This window comes from Petromyzon marinus, chromosome 13, assembly GCF_048934315.1.
Source record: "Petromyzon marinus isolate PM22_M1 ecotype Great Lakes invasive population chromosome 13, UKy_Petmar_22M1.pri1.0, whole genome shotgun sequence".
Lineage (NCBI taxonomy): Eukaryota > Metazoa > Chordata > Hyperoartia > Petromyzontiformes > Petromyzontidae > Petromyzon > Petromyzon marinus.
Window position 1 is genome coordinate 3,417,593 of NC_133679.1, and position 21,944 is coordinate 3,439,536.

Consider the following 21,944-nt stretch of genomic DNA (forward strand, 5'->3'; position numbering starts at 1 on the left):
ATCAGTTCAGTGTTATTTGGTGATACGGGTGAATGCTATTCAGCCATAGGCCATAGGCTGAATAACATTCATCTAGCTGTCACCGTCTCTCATGATCCTGCGATGCAATAATCTATATTATAACATGGCACCTCCATATGGCAAATTGCATATTGAGCTGATTTGATTCCTTCATGTCCACTCAACATGATAGCTTAACTTTTGCTGTTTACATTACCCAACACAACGTTGTGCGCAGCAAAGGGCAGTACAGACAAAGCCATCGTTGTCCTGTACGTCTATGCTCCTGCACCTATACTCAATTTCACCATCCTACAGCATGAAGTATGGTCAAATAATCTCGTTGCTTGCATGGCACTGAGATGCCCTCTTCCGTCAGTGGTCCGATCAAGGGCTGTACATGCACATACATATGGTGCAACATGCCTAGAGTGCAATATACATACAGTGCAACATACTTATGGTGCAACATACTTACGGCGCAACATACTTACGGCGCAACATACTTCATCGGCAGTGACCATAAACCAGTTACATTTAGAAAAAGTTGAAAACAGTGCCTGCCTTCATGGAAAACCTGAAAATGGGCACGAGACAGGCACAACCCAAACAAAAGGCCATAGGCTACACCGCCATGCACTAAGTCGAATCAATGTTGTTTGCTTTAACACGTGGCACAAATCTGCCACCCATCGCGTCACTGGAGAAGCTAAGTGTGCTTACACACCCTGACCATTCACCCACTCGCCATCACCATGTCACCACCTCCAAGCAATCCACTCTCTTCAGCCCACTGTAAACACGCACTGACTTCATGACTCATAGCCCTCCAACCAAGTAAAAAAAAACTAACTTGTAGCTAAAAAAAGTTTATATTGTTGCTCGGTGCAACTTGAGCACATCACAAAAATATCTAAGTCGGTGGCTTTCCGTGCAAATCGAGCATCCGGTGGCGTTCATCTTCAGTTTACAGCCATGAGCCTGAGATATAAATTTCACATTCCTGTAGGTGTGAGTCAATCTACAGGGGACTCACTTATTTTTATTTAACTTGGAGAGATTAAGGGATAAGTTGACCGACACGTGGAAGTTAAACTTGCAACTTTCAGATTGTGAGCCGCACACTGACCACATCACTATCATACAATATTTTCACAAAAAATATTGTACATGCTTAATCATGGAAGATTCTTTATTGTTCTGTCACTGTTGATTCAGAGAAATATCATGCAATGGGATGTTTTATTTGCTTAGGATCGAGTCTTAATGGGAAATTTGGGGTCGTCAATTTATTGCATCGCTGTGTCGAGTGACTGCCCTCTAGTGGAATAATTTAGCTTGTCAAATTTATGCCATGTACTAAATACGTCCCGCGAAGCAAATTACATTTTAAATGTTTTAACATCCAAATTGTTTTCAGATTAATGCGCAGCACCACCAGGAGTTACTGCATATGGAGGGGCGGTTGTGTATGTATGTATGCTATATATGTATGGGTAAAAAAATATAAACATGCTCTTTACAAAACAAAAAAATACAAAAAATGCAAAGCTACAAGTGGCCAAAATGTTTATTTACAAAGGAAGCTTTCATTCAAATACCCCATAAAAAATTGCATTATTTACCCAGAGCTAAAACAATGCTTTCAAAGGTTTGCACGAGTACACAAACTGCGATGCGGATGATTGGCTTGTCAAATTTGGCAATGGCAAATCTATCGAAACACGTACACATTTCCATTTGCAGACACGATTTACATTTTGTATTTAGCAATTGGCTTCAAGTCCAACCGATGGCAAGTTGATTGCAACCGGCCAAATAGTACACATAATCGTTGCTTCCTCAGATCCACTATCTTATTTGTCACCCACAATATGCAGGGAGATGGGGCGAGAGGAGTGTCGCAGCAACTGATGAGGCTTCTTATTGAAAGTGCAGTCTACACAGACGGCTTGCTGCTGGGCTTGCTCTTGGCACGTATGCCGCTGTCCGTCGACTGGGCTGATGTTGCAGGACTGGAGGTGGCAGTGCTTGCAGCAGTAGTGCCTGCTCCAGACTGTGACGATGAGGCTGGCATCCCGTGTGTTGCCACATACGTACGGTATGCCTCGCGAATTATCTTAAACGCGCGCGGGTTTGCATAGGGAATGTCTGTGATGGGATCTCGGTAGAGTGCTGGTTTGTGAGTGACAGGACAAATCTCCCGTACAGGCACACGCAGGGGCACCTTGGGCTTCGCGAAAATTTGATTGAATGTCTCTTCATCTGTGAACGTGATAAAGTTTCGGGAGCATTTTCCGGAGCTTGTAACCTGTGCAGATTCCGCTGTTGGCTGCGACTCCTGGTCCAACCTAGTTGAAACAGTGCACCAAAAGGTTTAGTGTTTTAAAAATATACATGCAACTCTTTTTTAATATGGAAACATGCATTTCTTGTGTAAACTGTACATTGAATGTTACGCTCCACGTTGCAGATAGAGCATTCCTATGTCAAAACCATAATATGGCTAATGTGCAACTTAGATGTTACATTCTTGAAAAAAGTACATATTTTAAGGAAAATAAAATACCCCGTAGAAATAATAAATTCCATTTTTAAGGTGCATTTCATCCGTAGATCCCAATGTGCCTTGTATGGAAAGCAGGAAATAAACAGCATCAGGGTAAACGGCCAGAACCAGGGGGTAAAGGCCAGTTTAAAGAGGTTAATTTTTCAAGACAGACTGAAATAGCTATAACGACTCTCGAGTCAATTATTACCAAAGGGAGCTGCACAGTGAAGGCAAAAGCCACCCCCCCCCACCATCACCCCAAGAACAGTGCCTTGACCTCGGAGTACTTAGAAGGCGAATTGTCAGCTTATTCACAGAAATACAATATTGAACTGACATTTATTGTCATATATATATTATTGACGAGTTTAAAATCCTTACTATCTTAATAAGGATGTATAGAAGATGTTCTGATAGATTGCAATAATAGTTTACTTAAAAGACAGAAAAAGAGTTTTGAATAGAAAAAAAAAATACCTATTTATCCAATAACTATATGTATAATTATTTAAACGTCTTAAAAAATGGTATTTTATTTAATATATTTCCAGCACTGTGGACAGCAGCAGAAGGCAGTGCTGAAAAATCCATTGCTGTCAAATAACCACAACTACCCGTAAGAGACGAGGAAGCCCTCATCCAGCAGTGTATTGACAACGGAGCTGCACCACGTTCTCGATCAAACAAAGCATCCGATTTGTGAAATGTGTGCATTATAAATCGTGTTTATTATTACTATGTACGTGCGATAAAAAAAATGTAAGAAGCTGTCCACCAAGATTTTAGGCTTTCCTTAAAAGAACACCGTCGAAACGCAATATTGCCGTGCCTGCTGCTCATGTTATGTTCGTTCGCGTGCAGTGATGCTGGGAGCATACCCTTCCACATCTACATTCTCCTCCTTGATGGGGAGCTCAGTGATGAGTGGCATTGTAAGCGAGTGGTAACGGATCACTGGCCCCGTGTAGTGGTGCTTCTTCAAAACCTGTTTCTTCTTATCTGCTTCCAGTCGCTCATAGTTTTCTGTATGAGAATAAATATTAATGGAAAAATAAAACTCGAAAATATGACAAGCATTAGGATTTACATTTAAATTACAAAACTCACCATGTATGTGTTGTGGCAACATACGCATCAGTTATTCACAGATGCCCTTGGAAAACGAAGCGACTGCAATTTTCTGGTCGTGTTGTTTTGTAAAAAGCAGAAACGGATATTATCTTCCTCTATTAATGATGTTGAAAAAAGCATTGTAAATGGTTAATTTGGCAAGAAATAATGTGATTTGCTCCCAATGCAATTAAATATGTACCATCAGTGAAGTTGATACGTAACATGGTATTTCTATTACCTTATCCAAGCTTAACCACACAACTATATTTTGACAGCAAATTTCAGCAAACAAAATTCTCAGTCAAATTTATACATGCAGAAAGTAAATTTTTGAAATATATCTCTTCTTGGTTTTGAATCCCAATGTGACATATTTACAAGGAAAGTTCACCAACATGTGATTTAGCTCCATCACACTTTTTTTAGCTCATTTTCTTAATAGGATAATTTTTGAATACACGACAGGGATTTCAGTTAGTACTGTAGGGTAAGGCTTGAGAGTGAGTTGAAAGTTGGGTGCCCTTTCACTCCTCTATGTCTGCAGCATTGCCGACAAGTGGCAACCTCCTATATCAAGGCGTCATCCTTTCATTGAGACTGCTGCCAGGCTTACCCTTATACATGGACACTGCAGATATTGGGATTAATTTAACTCGTGTTCATAATTACTTCTGCTCTTTTCCTCTTTGCCGTGAAATCATGGGATCCGTAGAATTGCACAATGGTGCAATCAGCATTAGGAGCTCTGCTCTATTTGTATATCACATGCTTTACAAGGTAGTTCCTTGAGTTCTGGCGCATAATTCAGAGACTTTAAACATGTGGGAAATCTTCTTTGGTTCTTTCGGTAAAGCCACATAGAATGAGAATAAAACAATAAAATAACACAATAAAATTCTCACGACGTTTCGGCCACAACGCAAGCGGCCGTCTTCAGGTGAAAGGCCGCTGGCGTTGTGGCCGAAACGTCGTGAGAATTTTATTGTGTTATTTTATTGTTTTATTCTCATTCTACGTGACTTTACCGAAAGAACCAAAGAAGATGAATCCTTGCAGTCACGAAAGCTTTAAATCGAAATGTGGGAAATCATTAGTATAATCAGAAGTGTCTCTTACTTGGGGATAGTATGTTAACCAATTAGGACTGTAATTGAGATATAATTCTTCTAGCCACCTTCCAAAACAAGGGCGATATGCTGATATAATACAAAGGTGAAGGACGTACTAAAATTAACTGACTTTATTTATGGATGGATGGTAAAGGTACATTCAGTTTCGTGTACATGTCAAAACACATGCATTCCATAAATAATACTTTATAAAAACTATTTAATTACCTTCAAAATGGTATGGTAGCTTAGGTGTGATGAACATTGCATTTTGACTCTAAGTTGCCTAATTTGCGTAACTGCCCAGCAATAGACAATTGCTGGGTGTTTGCAGATTGTATGCACCAATCAGGTGGGGAATCGACTGCAATTACAATTTCAGTTTAACACGTAGGCTTTTGCAGCCAATATCATCCATAAGAGGTTTTTTTGGGTTAGGTCGCGTAAATATATGTGTCGTTCAAACCCGCCACCACCCGACACAGCCAACTAGTAAGGGATGTCATGTAAACAGAACTTGCCAATTCGTAACTAGTACAGCACACCGATGTGTTGGAGAGCCAAGCCACAACATTTACAATCTTAGTATAGGTACAGGTACTCAGATCGTAAATGTTGTGGCTTGGCTCTCCAACACACCTGTTTACGTGACAACCCTTACTAGTTGGCTGTGTCAGGTGGTGGCGGGTTTTAACGACACACTTGTATATTGACGCGATCTAACCCAAAAAACCTCGATTATGGATTAAAATTGCAGTTGTTCAATGAATCCACCTGCATGCGTTAAAATGAGACTAGCACACTTTGTTGTCTCCTCAAACTGGAGCCTCAAGCAACTACTGCTGGACACACAGCTTCACTCAAACATCTGGAAGTGGAACCAGGTGGAAGCAGGCAGAGCACAAAGAGCCACCGCGTCGTACCCAGGGAGCGCAGGTTGAGCTCCTCGGTGATCTTGGCCTCGGCCAGCAGCTGTTGCTGGCTCACTCGGCCACTCTCTTCATATTGCCTCTTCCGTTGGCGCTTGGGCAGCTCCTCTCGTTCCTTCACTCGCAAGTACGTCTGTCTTGTGCACTCAGCTGTCGAGTGCCTCATCGCCTTCCGCGCTGTGTGCGTGCAAAGACACGAACAGCTGAGGTGTGCTCATTGTGATTGGCTCCTATGACACAGACCCATACTTCAGTAAGCAGTTATATAATTGTGTCTGGAGGTAAAGGATGCTCGCATGCAGATCTGATTGCAGTGTCCTGATTGGAACCTACCACTCTTATGAACTTTGTGGAACTTTTATAGCCTTCTTGAGGTCCATGGACCCCTGGTTGACAAGTCTTGCATTTTTCTATTCTTAGCTCTTTCGGTAAAGTCACGTTGAAGGGAAACAATAAAATATATATAAAACAATAAAAATTCTCACGACGTTTCGACCATAACACAAACGGTCGTCATCAGGTGTGTCGGTTTGCATAAGTTTATTTATTTTTAAACGGCGTATTTATTTATTTATAAAAAAACGTCAGCGCCACGCGCAGCGATTTGGCAGTTTATTTAGAAGGACTAGTCCATCTATGTTCTGAAAAGAGGAGGGGGGAGACGAAAAATTAATGTATGCTGTCTGAAAGCCACTGTAAGTGTGAACAATCAATTAAGACCTGAAATGGTTTATCAAATCTTTCCAATGATTGCTAAGCCAGAATCCATCTTCTCGGTTGAAATTGTCTCTGTGCTTGTATATGTGGATAGCCTCATGAACAAATCTCTCATGGTAGCCAGATGGCTTACAAAGAACCTCTGTCTTGGAAAAGTCAATGTCATGTGAGCCTACTGAATTATAACAATGATCTGCCACGGCCGAGGTGTTGGTCCTACCGTGTTTAAGGTCTGCTTTGTGTTCACGAATGCGGTCCGAGACATGGCGTTTGGTTTCTCCAATGTAACTACTACCACAGAGGCAACTTAGTTTGTAGACACCAGAGTACTGTATGTCCGGAATCACATCTTTTACAGACGGAACCAGATCACGGATTTTATGTAATGTGTTGAAACGGACCACCTGATGACGACCGTTTGTGTTATGGTCGAAACGTCGTGAGAATTTTTATTGTTTTAGATATATTTTATTATTTTGTTTCCCTTCAACGTGACTTTACCGAAAGAGCTAAGAATATGAATTACTGCAGTCACGAAAGCTTTAAATCAAAATTTAAGTCTTGCATTGGCAGTTTATAACGTAACAATAGAATAGCATACATATCCTACGGAGAGCAAAGACAACTGCAACTTTGAATCAAAATAGCAAATTGCAGTTGCTATATATGACGAACCTGCGGTCACTATGAAGGTGATTAAAGAGAAATAAGGTTTGTGTAAAGATGACACACTTATTCAGGACACTAAACACTGAAATCAAATAGCAGCTCTTATAACCCAAAACGTAATATATGGTGATCAAAAATAGACTGCTTATTTGGATAACTGACCAATGTCAGCATGGTATACCAATAAACACCTCAAATACTTTTTCAGATTTTGATCAAATGCACTGAAATATTCAAGTCTCCCGGAAATAAAATCAAGTAGTCAAGTAGTCAAATTAACCTCTCAACGAGCTCTACACGATGTGCTAATCAAAGTTTCAAAGTTTTGTTTCTTCTGCGCATTCGTCCTCGCTATGCTTCGACGACATGACAACATAATGAGCCGCGCCAGGTGGATTGCGGCGTTTATGTGCGCGGTGGGACGGAGTCGCGAATTTTTGTTAAAATAAATTATGATTTTGACTTCCGTTTATTCGGGACCCCGGGGTCCCGCCATAAGATTCAAATCCTAACAGCGAGCAACGACTAATGATAAGTGCACACATATCCCATCCGATGAAACCAACCTGTGCTTCCACTGAAATCGCTATGCAATTCTGATAAGTCTCTTTTGTCTTCAGGAGAAGCTGGCATCCATTCCACATCATCGCTTGACTTCCTTGTTTTTGATTTACTGGTTGGCTTGTTTACTTTTACGGGCTCCTGCACAGAATAAATTCAGAAAATATTGCACATTAGATTTGTGAAAAATAGTACTTGAATCATATTTTGTGCAGTATTAAAATATAAATTTTTGTCCATAAAGGATTGAGTAGCGCCAATATATTATTAAACTATACAATTCAGTATACAGCAGAATAGTATGATTGAAAATGAGGACTATTTTACCCCACCTTGTATGCCTTTGTAACAACACGTCTCTTCTTCTTTGGGGCATCATCCTCTTCATGGTCACTAGCCGGTTCATCACCCTCATCAATATCAAAATCTGAATCCACCTCATCCTCACTGGCCGACACGTCCGACTTGAACTCATCATCACCGGATTCCTGCAAGGCAAAGCATACGCGTTCTCGATTGTATTGTACTGTTAGGAGAATTCCATATGCCCTCAGTCACCTGCTCTTGTCCAGGCTTAAGACATAGCTCCACGACTATGTATTTGTACATTTACATCGTGGTCATGTAGCTTTCTAAGAGTCACAAATTCCTGCTAAATTACATAATCCTAAAAGTAATATTGAGTCTGTCCACCCATAAATAAATACTGTATACAACAGAGGGTGACGTTTTACTGGTTTGCGATCGTAAGCCCGATTATTTTTTTCAGACATTTATGAAGCATCATTGCAGTAGTTTGAGACGATGTAATCAAAGCTCTCCCGAAATCGGGCCTTAATAAGTGGTTCGCTAATGGATTAACCACATTTTTATACAATCATCGATTATCGGCTGAGGCTATCAACTTGTTAAACTTTTATGAACATTGTTCAACCACGGGCGACGGAAACCCGGATTCAAACCCAGCTTAGCGGTGCCGGCTCAGTGCCATTTTGAGCCACTGACCTTGCTCCAGTGCAAAGTTTATGATGCGCCCTGAACATCGCAATGTTTTTTGTTGTTGTTGTTGTAGCGATCACTCAACGCGAGCTGAACTCAAATAACGAGAGCTCTTAACTTAATGTTACATTTCTGGCTCTTAGCACACGTGCGCGTACGAGAGGATATACAAAGGGATAAAGGAACGACTGTACGTGGAACACAACTTTATAACAATGCCCTCTTACTCTTTGGTTTCTTTCGGTGAAGTGACGTAGGTAGAAAAAATAATAGATCACGACGTTTCGATCGAAACACAAGCAACCGTCATCAGGTGTAAAACAAACACAGCAGGAAGACTGCTAACGTGATTTTACCGAAAGAACCAAAAAGTATGGATTCCTACAGTCACGAAAGCTTCAAATCAAGAATGCCCTCTTATGCAACTGCTCAGTGCGCCTCTACTGCAACGCGCAACAATAATTTGATGTAAATGCACAATAAAACTCTGCTACAAAAATGTGTTCACAAGAGGCCGCAAAGCCCGCGACGTCGCTCGGCCGGTACGCAGGCTCCGCGAAGCGCCGAGCGGCAGCGATATCTAGGCCAGACCGAGGCCGCAGTCAGCACAGCGGACGCGTCCGTACGTCATTGAATCCGCCGTAGGTTGTTTTGTAGAAATCGTCGTCCTCCTCCGCGTCCAGCAGTTTGGACATCTTGTTGCCGGCATTTTTCCGCGGCTCTCTAGTCAACGACAAAGCCATCTCGTGCGGGAAAAGGTTGTTACAGAAGCAATCCCTTCGAGTTGCACTGCGAACTCAAAACAATCCGCGCGCCGAAGATGCGCGCTGCTACGGCAAGCCCGCGGTGGCGGAGGCGCACTGGAGATTTTTGAAACGCGAAATCCGGGCGATTTTTTTTTTAATCGCGATATCACGTTCCACGACAAGATACGATATTGACGCGCACGATATAACGCACACCTGTCAACCCCTTATCAGTGGCGAGCTTATTACAGACCAATTCAGACCGTATTGGTCACCACGTGTCCCTTATAAATCTCAACGTTCATCCTACAAAGTCCCACCACGAGGGAGTAACACAAACAAATACACAAAAAGTATCTTTTTCTTTGGGTCTTTCGGTAAAGTCAGGTAGATGGTTCAAAGATAATAACAAAAAACTACGACGTTTCGATAATCATCCTCCTGATGACGATCGCTTGTGTTGGTGATCGAAACGTCGTAGTTTTTAGTTATTTTCTTCGAACCATCGACGTGACTTTACCGAAAGACCCAAAGAATATTAATTCCTGCAGTTACGAAATCTTTAAGTCAAAAAATATATCACTAAACAAAAGCTATTTTTATGTATACATGTTGATAATTGGTGTCAATGATGCTGCTTATCAAGCTATACCTGCATGTGTCCTTGCATGCTGATACTGCTTGATATATGGATTACACACACTCATGTTGTAAATGTACAATAATAAACACAGGAAATTATGAAGGATTAAACAATACACTTTTTGTTTATTTGTCCATATGATTGTTTTTTCCCCCGTATTGAAACGGCTGTACGCCGTATCGACCCGACAACTCAATTTCTCTCTGCAACAATACTGAGAAAACCGTATGGGTTGACAGGTATGATGACGGCGACTTTGTAATTGTTGTTTCACGACTTTGTAAATGTACTTCGCGGTTTGTAGTCTTTTCTTTGTGCTTCGATGTACTTCCCAACGCAAAATTAAAGATTGCTTAATGTTATGCAATTTGCAGTTCATCGCGTACATGTATGTCGTTAAACCCGCCACCACCCGACACAGCCAATTAATAAGGCTTTGTCACGTAAACAGAACTTGCCAATTCGTTACTACTTCAGCATACCGGTGTGTTTGGAGAGTTAAACCCACAATGTTTACAATTGTTGGGAGAGTAAATCCTCTCGTCGATGTCAGCAGACCTCTCAACATTGGGCACCTATACTCTTTGGTTGTATTCGGTAAAGTCACGTAGGCAAAAAATAAAATAACAAAAATCACGACGTTTCGGCCACAACACAAGTGACCTTCATCAGGTGACTTTACCGAATAGAACCAAAGAGTATGGATCCTTGCAGTCACGAAAGCTTCAAATCTAGAATTGGGCACCTAACCCCTGGAGCCACACAGTATTGCAATATGCTTGTGGTTTGGAACCATGTGAGCTGGCAAGGGGGCAGAGTACGTGGAGGAGGATCTTGAGGTGTAGACGCCACGGCGGCGAGATCTTAACTTCTGTACAGGGTGATTCAAAAACAAATGTTTAACACTTCTGAGAATTTGCAACAATAGCACGAGAAATGTCCCTCCGTTGACAATGATGGCGAACAAGTGGAGGCTCTTTGATCCTTTGAAGCTATTAACATACATTTGTTATCACGTTAAAGTGTATATTATCCGTTTTTTTGCCATTAAAAACGATAAACATTTTGAATAAGCCCCCTTTTACAGGAGGTCGTGGGTTCAATCCCACACGTGCCACGTCTGTTATGTGTGGAGTTTTGTTTTCCCTCAACATTTATTAAACACGTATTTAGAGTTAAATTTCGATTTAAAGGTTTCGTTACTGGAGGGATTCATATTCTTGGTTCTTTCGGTAAAGTCACGTAGAAGTGAAATAATAAAAAAATAAAACAATACAATTCTCACGACGTATTGATTGCAACACAAGCAATCATCATCACGTGTGAAAAATCATCATCAGGTGTTCGCACCTGATGATGATTGCTTGTGTTGCAATCGAAACGTCGTGAGAATTTTATTCTTTTATTATTTCCCTTCTACGTGACTTTACCTAAAGAACCAAGAATACGTATTTAGAGTATTTGTCCGTCGTAAATTTCCACGCGATAAGTCATTTCGTTCAGCTATCATTTGTGATAGCCTGGTCGCTTGTGAAAAAAAAGCTACACAACAGCTCAGTGTGCCTTATCTGATAAAAAATATATAAACAAAAATTTGTTTAAATAGTTTTCGTTTTGAATATTGAAATCGATCCAGGATCCGGACATCGCTTCGATCATTCAAACCCCCACACGTGAAACAAACAACACAAAACAGATTTTTTTTTACTTAAAACTTTCGTGACTGCAGGAATTCGTGTTCTTCGTTCTTTCGGTAAAGTCACGTAGATAGAAAATAAATGTTTTATTAAATTAAAAATAAAGGCACCCCCCCCGCCCCACCACGACGTTTCGATCGCAACACAAGCGGTCTTCATCAGGCGGAGATAAGATGAAGACCGCTTATGTTGCGATCGAAACGTCGTGGGGGGGTTTTTCCCCCTTCATTTTATTTTAAAATTGTATTTAATTTTTACTTTCTATCTCCGTGACTTTACCGAAAGAACCAAGAATAACAAAAAGAAACACAGCCGCACCCCCCTCACCCCCACGTAGCCTTTGCATTTCACACAGCGGATAGGCGCAGACGCGGCAGCGCGCATGCGCACAGCGCGCGGCAGGCGAGAAAGGCCCGGCCGCCTATCCGCGCTGGGAAATAAAAAAAACCGCCGCCGCCGCCATTTTCCTTGCGTTTGGCTCGTGAATCGAGAGACGCAGGCGAGCGGCCGCCCGTGTTCACTCTCGCCAGCAGCAGCAGCAGAGCCAACGAAGCTGGTGAGTGCCTCCGATTAGTCTCTCCTCGCCACCCCGTTTAGTTTTTTTTACAGCATCGACACGAAGAGGTGGCGGTGTTGCACCGTGAGCTCGCAAGGTCCTTGACTTTTTTTGTTTGTTCATCCGCCGCTTGTCACCGGCCGCTCTTGAGGCCCGGCAGCGGCTGAATTCGCAGCCCTAGTCGAATAGGATTTTGTTTCAACATGTTAATCTACTTTATTTCGTTAGCGGCGCTAACCAAAGTTGGTAAATTAGAAGTTAATTATTTGTTGTTGTTGTGTGAGCTTTTATCGTACGAGAAGACGGTGACAATGCGGGGCTTTTTTTCGCCACAGCGGAGCGCTAAAGCGGGGAAGTGAACGAGTCCCTGGACCCACGTGGGCCCGGTTAAAATAACACAAACCAAACTAAGAAGCATAATCTTTACGTAAACGCGTCGTTATGGGTGACAAGTAATTCGGTGGTGGGTGTCTTGCCCGTAGGAATAGCCCGGCAAGGGTTGTATTTGAGAGCCTTTGCGATGGGATTATTGAGGCGCTTTTGGTAATTACTGTACCTGTACAGTAGCATATGTCCGGCTCTCCATTTGTTGTATTAAAAAGGAATCCATTGTCACGAGCATGTTGGTTTGAACGCGTTGTTTAGTAAAGTTGAATGAATGCATTCATATTGCGATGACCGATACAGAATGCGGAGGCCTTCATTCAGCAGGGGGTTGGCAACTGAATGGTGCAGCCCAATTCTAGAGGGACCTTAGAGGGTAGTGTTTCGTAGGGTGATAAAGGGCTGTAAATTAATAAACGCGTGTAACATCTGCAAGCAAACGTAAGGCATTGACATTGTGCCAAGACATGTACGTATTCTTATTACCAGAATATTATATATCTCACCCAATGGCGGTTAATGTCATTCATAAAACACTGTTCCCTAGGTGTCTGAAAACCACGTTCATCATCTGTGATATGATTTTTTGTGATTGTTGGATTGAAACCTGATTGGTGGTAAAATATGTTTCTCGGGGACTTGTGCTTTCTGTTGTTTTTCTTTGGCTTAATGTAACTTTGCTTTAAAAATGTTTTTCCTTTAGAACAATTTTTGAAGATGGCAACTCAACAGGGGGCAAAGGTTGTTCTGAAGAGCACCACCAAGGTTTCCTTACACGAGCGGTGAGATTAAAAAGTCCCAAAAAACTAAAGATGTCCAGAGCAACCCACACAATTATCCAGAAGGATTGTGTTACCGTCCAGTCCACATATCTGTGCATGAAGGGTTGCAAACGCCAACCGATGTGTGCAGTGGTCCTTGCCAAGGTAATGGAAAAATGACGGAGGAAATCTCTGCAGATTGTCCCAATGTGTGCACAGTCCCCAGCACATGGCAGATGCAAAAAAACTGCGGAGGTCAGTATGATTGCTCTCGCACTGTCCATGGTCATGCTGCCCACAGGTTGGGTGTAGGCATGTCAGTAAGAGGCATGTGGAGAGCACAACATTCTGTCCAAAGGATCTCTGGGCTCAGAGACCTTGTAAGTGGCTTGCATTTCTTTTACATCTCTCACCTCTCGGTGGTATTCTCCCCACATACATTTCTATTGGTACACGTTTTCATAATTCCGCAAGCTGAACAAAACTTGAATCAAGATGAAGAGGTTATGACACTCCATGTCATTGATGCCACCACACTTCATCAATTCCTTATGTCAACGCCTGCAAGTTTCAGTCGAAATCCTGACCTTCAAAGTCCACTTTTATAGCATTCTGCCATATAGCTTTAGCTCTTACCCTTGGTCGTCACCCTCTGGATTTCAATACAATGGCCTGTTTTGGTACATTGCCCTCCTCCACTATGTCCTGCCAATCAAAACATCCTCTTCCCTCTTTACACCTATGATACTTACTTGGCATGTTCTATTCCAATTTCTGAGTTGTGCACCATATCTTGCTATGAAATTCTTAACATTTTCAGTTGCTTGGTTGAGCTGCCAATTCCCTTGCTTAGATATTACTTCTGCCTTGAATTCGTTTCTTAAGTAAATATATTTACTTGTACGAAGTGCTTTATTCCATCAAGAATTTGTCCTTCTAAAGCAAGATTTATATTATCACTATCCAATGTTATGGACATTACTACTTTGAGTCAATGTTTTTCTCTGCTCTCAGAATTTTACATTGTTCTTCCACCTCTGCTGATAATGTCCTAGCGTGAAATCGTATTACCTAATACGATTTGCACTGCCCCAGCCAAACTTTTATAGAACCTAACAAAGCTACATAATATGCTTACTCCAAGTCCCTCAGCTGTAAATAAATAGTGCATCGTGATTCCTGGGTTTCCAACTGTCACGAATAAAATCACGGTTTAGTGAGCAGTCAAGCAAACCATTTAACCCTGGTGAAATATCTTCCTGTTCAACTACTTAAACCATTTTGACACATCACCTAGTCGTACAGTCCTAAATCCCACCATACACATTCTTAAGCACACTAAATCACACTTCAAACTCCACTGAAGCTGTATCTCAGATTTACCACATTTCCAGTTTTGGTAGGATTTGGATTTTCTCCAGTTCTATGCGAACCTTTTCCAGCTCTTTGCAACTCTTTTTTTGGATAGGAAATTTAGAAATAAATGCTAGTTTTGTATATAATTTTAAATATTGTATTTTTCTAAATTTGTTGTAACGAGTTATGGTTTTAGCAGTAACCTTAAATATTTAAGTGCATTGCACAAACCTTTTTCCAAATAAATATACTATGTTCAAGTACCCTTGTCTCTGTCTAAAGCATCCACATAACACCTCCAGGAGTGGAATGATTAGCATTATACCTGCCATCTTTTTTTAATACCTTTGCGATACTGTATTTTACTTTTCCACCATAATTTGATCACTTTGACTTGTCACAAAAAAGTCCCTTCATATAACAATATAAAACAAGGATTCAGAAACATCTTTATCCATATGACTTTCAGTTTTGCATATGAAAACCTCATTACATTTCTTTACTGCTGTTACTTTTGATGACATTTCTGTCAATGCTGGGGACGGTAAAATGCATCTGCCTCCTGCCTCTAGCAGTGTTTGTGCTGGGGCTATGGTCTTGTGCAGAGACGGTAACCATAGTGTGGAATCATAGCATTTCGCACCATCGTGGGACACCGATGTTGAAGTTGCAGGGGATTGTGGGATTGTCTGCTGTTCATGTGCAACACTCGTGACAGACCTTCCCCTCGCTTCTGTCCAACCTTCCAACCTTGAAGCTTTACTAACATGATGAGGAATAAGCAACCTGCACAAGTGAACGTTCAGGCTACCCTGCAACAACAGCATGCTGCTAGTGCCAAGAACAGACGACTGGCACAGCAAATGGAGAATCGTCCTTCAGTTCAGGCAGCTCTTAAAATAAAGCAGGTGAGTTTTAATTGGTAAACATCCATAATTGTTACATGTCAAAGTTAACAAATTAATGTCCTGTAATATTTAAAAAATATTAAACAAGAGTGCATATTTGAGAAGAATGTTATAGTGTTAATAGCCACCTACCCAGTTATTACACTTTTGGTTGACATTGTAATGCCGACTTTAATTGATTTAAACAAACCAATGTGTCGTGGAATGTTTCCATTTCATATTTTGGCATGGTTTTAATTGTGTTCAATCTTTTATTTAGCAGAGGAGTCTGAATCTGAAGCAGCGGCTGGGCCCCAGTAACATCCAGGCTCGGCTGGGCGGCCCTGTGAACCATGGAGGCATGGGCATGGGAGTCGGTATGCCTTCGGGTGGCATGGGCGGCATGGGCAGCATGGGTGGGATGGGCGGCATGGGTGGGATGGGTGGGATGGGTGGCATGGGCATGGGTGGCATGGGCATGGGTGGCATGGGCATGGGTGGACGGGTGGCCATGGGTGTGCGAGGCCGTGGTGGTCTGGGCATCCGAGGTGGCATCCGGGGAAATCTCCGTCTAAACCGTGGAGGACCCCGTGGTGGGATCCTGATGCGCGGAGCTGGGCGTGGATTGCTCCGTGGAGGAATGCGCGGTGCAATTACAACAAGAGGTTTGCTTTTTATTTTTGCAATGCCCATGATTACATGTTTAGCTTTGTAAGTCTTGCCAATCTTACATTCTAAACACTTGTATGGACACATTTTTCTGTCGGTTGAGTGTCATCACCTACATATTGAAGTTGTCCGAGTTGTAAATTTATTATAAGACAGGATCAATGTATGGCTGGATAAAGGACTCTCTTAGCCATTATCATCGCTTATGGTCCTCAAATGCAAACATCCATTTAACACCTGCACACAACTTTATTTCATTTATCCATCTCCTCTGGTGGATAAACTCAAGCATGTTCCCTCCTTTGGCTGGATTCCCTCCATTGGCCTCCACTCCATTTTTTTGACCACCATCATTTGTGACATTCCCCATTATCACCTTTAAAGAGTGCAATATGCGTAAGCTGCCTTTCTTATAATCATCTGTTCTTTTTTCCGTCTGTCTTCCAAGCATGCATCGCTTTGTGATTTATAACTTTTGAGCTCATTCCATTCTATTTGTTGGTGTCCATGTCAATGTTTGCAAATGTTTGTGCAAGTTCTGGCTGTTAATCTTCCTTGTTGCCTCCAGGCTTACTATAAACACAATGCTGCTTTACGGTGGTTTTTAGAATTTTAAACTTGGAACTGGAAAAGTTACTCATTTTAAATCCAGTTATCAGTTGGGGGTTGATGAAATAGCTGCTGCTTTGTAATAAATCAACATTTGTCATACTGGGGTCAGTGTCTCCACTTTGGAGTATACAGGTGTATTGTGTTGTGCTTATACCTCCAGAAAGAGTTTTTGTTTGGTTTGAATCTGTAGAAGAAAATTGTTCAAGCAAAGATTGGGCTATGTGTGATTGTTTTGTGGTTAAGGTGCTGGGCGTGGTGTGGCGCTGAAGTTGGGGCTGAGGAGAGGAGGGATGAGGGGCCGGGGTGTCGGTGGCCGGGGAGGAGATGTTGGTGGCTTGGGGGGAATGGGTGGCAGAGGCAAGCATTTGTAAAACAATCGCTACCAATATTTCACATTCCTATTTCAATATCCGTTATTTAAAAGCAGGAGATCTAGATATGAAGGTGGAGCTCAATTTTGAATCCCAAATGTCGATATATTAAAAATATGGGCCGTGGAACAAAAAAATTCACATTCTCTTTCACGGTGCTATGAAAGCATTGACAGTAATGTTTCAATGATGTAGACATTGGCTCTGCAACAGGTATGCTCGTGGTTTTAGTCTTCCAAGAGTAAACGTTAAATAATGTAACTATAGTTGATTCCTATTTTTTTAATCGATGCTTCACTTTAAAATGTATATACATTTTACTGGCTACATGAAAAAATTGGATGTTTCTTGTCTTCAGGAAATCACAGGAGTCAATTTTTTTAAAACATCCATCAATAGCTTTAAACACAAAGATGTCCAATCAATACAGCTTTTTAGTCGACTTAAAACCCAATGATTTTTTCAGACAAAATATCAAAGCAGTCTTACATCTATTCATTGTGATTGACATTTAGAGTTGAGTTGATTCAGAAATCAATTATTTTAATATATTGAGGTGAACGTAGCAGCCTCTAACGGTTTCAAGTGTCAAAGTACAAGCAACATGCCTATCAAAAATAATCTGGACATGCAATTTGTGTATTAGGGACTTGGAGAATCAATATTTTCTGATTAATAAATGCATTTTATATCATTGGAATGTAATTATTTATTCCCCGATAGTATGGAAAAAGTGCCATGTGTATATACATATATATGGCATTTTAATAAAACACTGAGGCTCCGTTGGCTGGGTAGCTCGCCAGTAGGCATTTTTGCCTCTGGGTTGTTTTGCCAATTACTTTGTTCTTATGACAGCTTGAGGGAACCTTAAATTGACAAGTTACTAAACAAGATCAATTAAACATTGTCCAACCCTCCCTATCATTCTTTCCCTCTGCCCTATTTTCCAGTTTCCCCTCTGCTGTTTCTCCTCTACCGTTCCCCTCACAATGGATATCTGAACCAGTCTTAGGCCCTCCTTTTACCAGCCTACACTGATTTGCGTGGTAGGGTATGGCCAAATAATCTGCATGACTGATGTGGCATGGGAAAGCCATCCAGCAATGGATTGACAAAGGCTGTCCATTTTATTATGCATATATTAAGTGAACCTTTATTAATTGTACGAGAGCTCTAGCTCAAATGTAAATTTCAATAATAACACTCAAACATGCGAGGAAATATGTATAGTAATTTTACACTTTATAGAAATTAATATGCATATACAAATAGGACCGTTGTAAGAGTTTGCTTGTTTATTTCCATTCTAATTTTTGCAGGTCGTGGTGGCATAATAGGGCGAGGTCGTGGAAGGGGGTTTCTCGCGAGAGGGAGAGGGATCCGCGGGCGTGGAAGAGGTGCCCCACAGGTCAACGTGACGAGGGAGCAGCTTGACAATCAACTGGATGCCTACATGTCAAAAACAAAGGGTTACATGGATGCAGAGTTGGATGCCTACATGGCTGAGGCTGATGCTGATGAATAAGCAGGTGTAACCTTTTAGACGTGCATACTTTTCTCTAAGTTGTATTCTACAATGGCACTCTAGTGTTGAAGATGTGATGTTAGTACATAAAATCAGTTGTATTGTGCTTTCCAATTTTTTTGCAGTTTTTATTCATGTGGCTGAAAACACAACGCATAACTTACTTTTTATGGGCGAGACATTGACATTTTGGCAATGTACATTGACTTAACATTTTTGCATGACTTTCATCTAGGGGTGCACCAAATGGCTATTTAGGCATGTGTCTGGATCCAAATTTTAAGTGGAATAAGTGTTAATAAAGAATTAAAGCGTTTTTTTACATTGATTGAACATTGATTGAACCATCCAGCTGCATCCTCCAGCCCACACCTAGAAAACATTCCACACCCATGTGCCTCACCACTTTTCACGACATCATATGGTTGACTACATACAGTGCGAAAGTTCAATATACATACCCTGTTAATGTTGTTTTTCTCCCCCTTTGTATGTATCGCTCCCTCACCGTCTAACTTCCTGACCATGCTTGTGGTGAGAACTCTGCTGGCCTATTGCTAACTCCTGGCCCAGCCTCCAGCAGTGTGGGCCTTGCTGGTCATGTGAATACAACTATCCATAGACATTCATATTTACAATTTTTATATTAAGTTTTACTGGATCTCATTAGATCTGCATTCTCATGAGATATCTGGGGCACTCCTACTCTGATCTTTTTTTTATCCCATAAACATGCATAAATGTGACAGTATACTGAAAGAGTTGTATTGTCTTCAAATGTAAAAATTTATCATTTTAATTAGTCGATATTTGTTATCTAAATCTATCTCGATATACACAGTTAAAAGTTTGTTAAAGTTTTGCACTGAACTGCAAACCATATTCTGAAAAAGTTTCTTGTCACAAGTGTTTAAAAGCTTGTAAATAGCATTTCATTCATATAGGTAAACACTGATACAAGTTTGTGTTTTACATTTGGGGGTGCCACATGTAAGAAACTTCACATACAGGATGATTTGCATCAATACTGTAACCTTTTTTTCCAGTGAAACTGCTTCCGTAAATAATCAGTATATTGACATTTAAAGGTGGATTTTTATAGAGGCCACTTTTTTTACATTTCCAAGGTTTATCAACTGCAGATATGTGGTATGCAAGGTTAAAATGTGTGGTATAAAAAGGTCAATACTTGGATTCAAGATTAAGCTAGTAACTCCACAAAGCTGTAAAGCTACATTTTACAATGTCTTCAAATCGAAGAAGTTGTTCTGAATATGCTTTTACATGATATAAAAGTGTCATTCACCAAGCTGTGGTTTTGTGCTTTCTTAAAAATATCTGCCGATAAAGAAACAACGTATGTATATACACTGTGCAAAGATTCTCTTAAGACTCGTTTTTCACTTTCGATTATATAATTATGTTTCTGTCTTGTGTTTTTTCTAAGCTTGAAGGTTCTGCACGTAATTTGTGGAAATGTCATGCAAATGCCTTATGCGTGTCAGGACATGTTGGGCTGTGCTAAATTCTCAGTAGGTGGCAGCATAACCTCGTACTGTCATGTTACAAATGACTGCAGGGATCCATACTCTTTGGTTCTTTCGGTAAAGTCACGTAGGTATACAAAAATAAATAACGTTTCTGGCGCAACACAAGCGTCCGTCATCAGGTGTGACAACCACAGCAAGAAACAATTGCTGAAGTGGGCAAAAGGGGTGCTTGTATCAAGAGGCTATATATTTTCTTGCTGTGGTCACACCTGATGACGGACGCTTATGTTGCGCCCGAAACGTGATTTTTTTTTATACCTACGTGACTTTACCGAAAGAACCAAAGCGTATGATACATTATTGCAATCAATTGTGTTTATAGCTTGGTCAAACACCTAGATACTGCAAACTACACGTGGTTAGTTTTACACAAAATGTGCTATTGAACAGTAAAGGAATTAGCTAAAAAGCAGTACTGTATAATATACCACCTGCACGAGACGAGGTTAATTGAGCTCATTGGGTGACTCGTTCACGAATGCAGCCTATGAATACTCAATGTAAGAGCATTGTCATTGTTAACGCGACCACGCTTTATCGCTTGTAAGATAAACAATTTTTAAGACACGGGACTTGGAATCGGTGAAAAAGCACCACCTTTATTTTTAAATTTGCCCTGTAATAAAGATGGGACGTTTTGGAAATTAGCCTGAGGAAAAACGCAGATCAGTCGAGTGATTGCCCGTGGACATTGGAGCCCTGAAAAAGTGGAAAGTTTAGGGGAAAAACGTTAACATGTCCAGCTTTGAATTTACATCGAGGTTCTATTGAGTTGAAGCCCTGTAAGTGTAAGAACATGGACACTTGTTTAAAATTGGAGACGGTCAAAGTATCAGTGATTAACATTAATCTGGAATCGTAAAGGGAATACCCATTACACCCATATTAACGTAAAAAAATTAAATAAATCACAATTTAAATAAATAGAATTTGAAATGAGCCACTGGATTAAAAAATGTTTTACATTTTACCTACATTGGTAACATTTCACTTTAAAACGCTTCACAAGCTCGGGGTAAAAAAACGCTTTCAAATGTTTAAAATGTACATCCATTGAGAGTGGCCGAATATACATGTGCCTTTTCTGAAGGCCCGGTACCTGAAACGTTGGGCTAGTACATGCTTCATATGTGGTTTTAATGAGTTCACTTCATGCAACATGTGTGCAGACAATGCGAACAGCAGTTACAGATCTAACGTTTGCAGTTTAAACGTTCTGGAGGCAACAATCTGGAGGTTAAATGTCTGGTTAAGAGCTAAAAACCCACTTGGTTTGAGCAGGCACGTATGCAGGTAAACCTCGTGTGATATGAAGGTAAAAATGCATCTGATTATCTATGATGTAGGCATATTTGCTGTACTGTAACAAGGCTAACTGCCGTTGAGATACTGGAGATGAAAACCAATCCAGAGTTTGCTTGTTTAATCCACGGTTGCTGGGAAGCCGAGTGGCTCAGGGATGTGTAGTGAGCGACTTCCGAGACACGTCGAGTACAGGCTTCTTATTGATTAAGAGCACACTGTGCGATACATTGT

The 21,944-nt window shown here is 41.0% G+C and overlaps 2 protein-coding genes across 5 annotated transcripts; one reads left to right on the top strand and one right to left on the bottom strand.

Moving 5' to 3' along the window:
- Positions 1-1,552: 1,552 nt before the first annotated feature.
- On the bottom strand, positions 1,553-9,510 carry VPS72 (vacuolar protein sorting 72 homolog). Its single transcript, XM_032953940.2, has 6 exons — positions 9,275-9,510; positions 7,982-8,137; positions 7,655-7,790; positions 5,697-5,879; positions 3,430-3,574; positions 1,553-2,351 (listed from the first exon to the last, which is right to left on the bottom strand). The coding sequence occupies exons 1-6, from the start codon at positions 9,389-9,391 to the stop codon at positions 1,940-1,942; spliced, it is 1,149 nt and encodes a 382-aa protein (XP_032809831.1). The 5' UTR covers positions 9,392-9,510; the 3' UTR covers positions 1,553-1,939.
- Positions 9,511-12,140: 2,630 nt separating this feature from the next.
- Positions 12,141-20,167, top strand: CHTOP (chromatin target of PRMT1). 4 transcript variants are annotated; one of them, XM_076066804.1, is made up of 6 exons: positions 12,141-12,290; positions 13,378-13,456; positions 15,549-15,699; positions 15,959-16,343; positions 17,203-17,316; positions 18,653-20,167. In XM_076066804.1, the coding sequence occupies exons 2-6, from the start codon at positions 13,392-13,394 to the stop codon at positions 18,856-18,858; spliced, it is 921 nt and encodes a 306-aa protein (XP_075922919.1). In that variant the 5' UTR covers positions 12,141-12,290; positions 13,378-13,391; the 3' UTR covers positions 18,859-20,167. The 4 variants fall into 4 exon arrangements, with proteins under 4 accessions (XP_075922919.1, XP_032809832.1, XP_075922920.1 ...); XM_032953941.2 differs by having other exon boundaries at positions 15,962-16,343; XM_076066805.1 differs by lacking the exon at positions 17,203-17,316.
- The last annotated feature ends 1,777 nt before the right edge of the window (positions 20,168-21,944 follow it).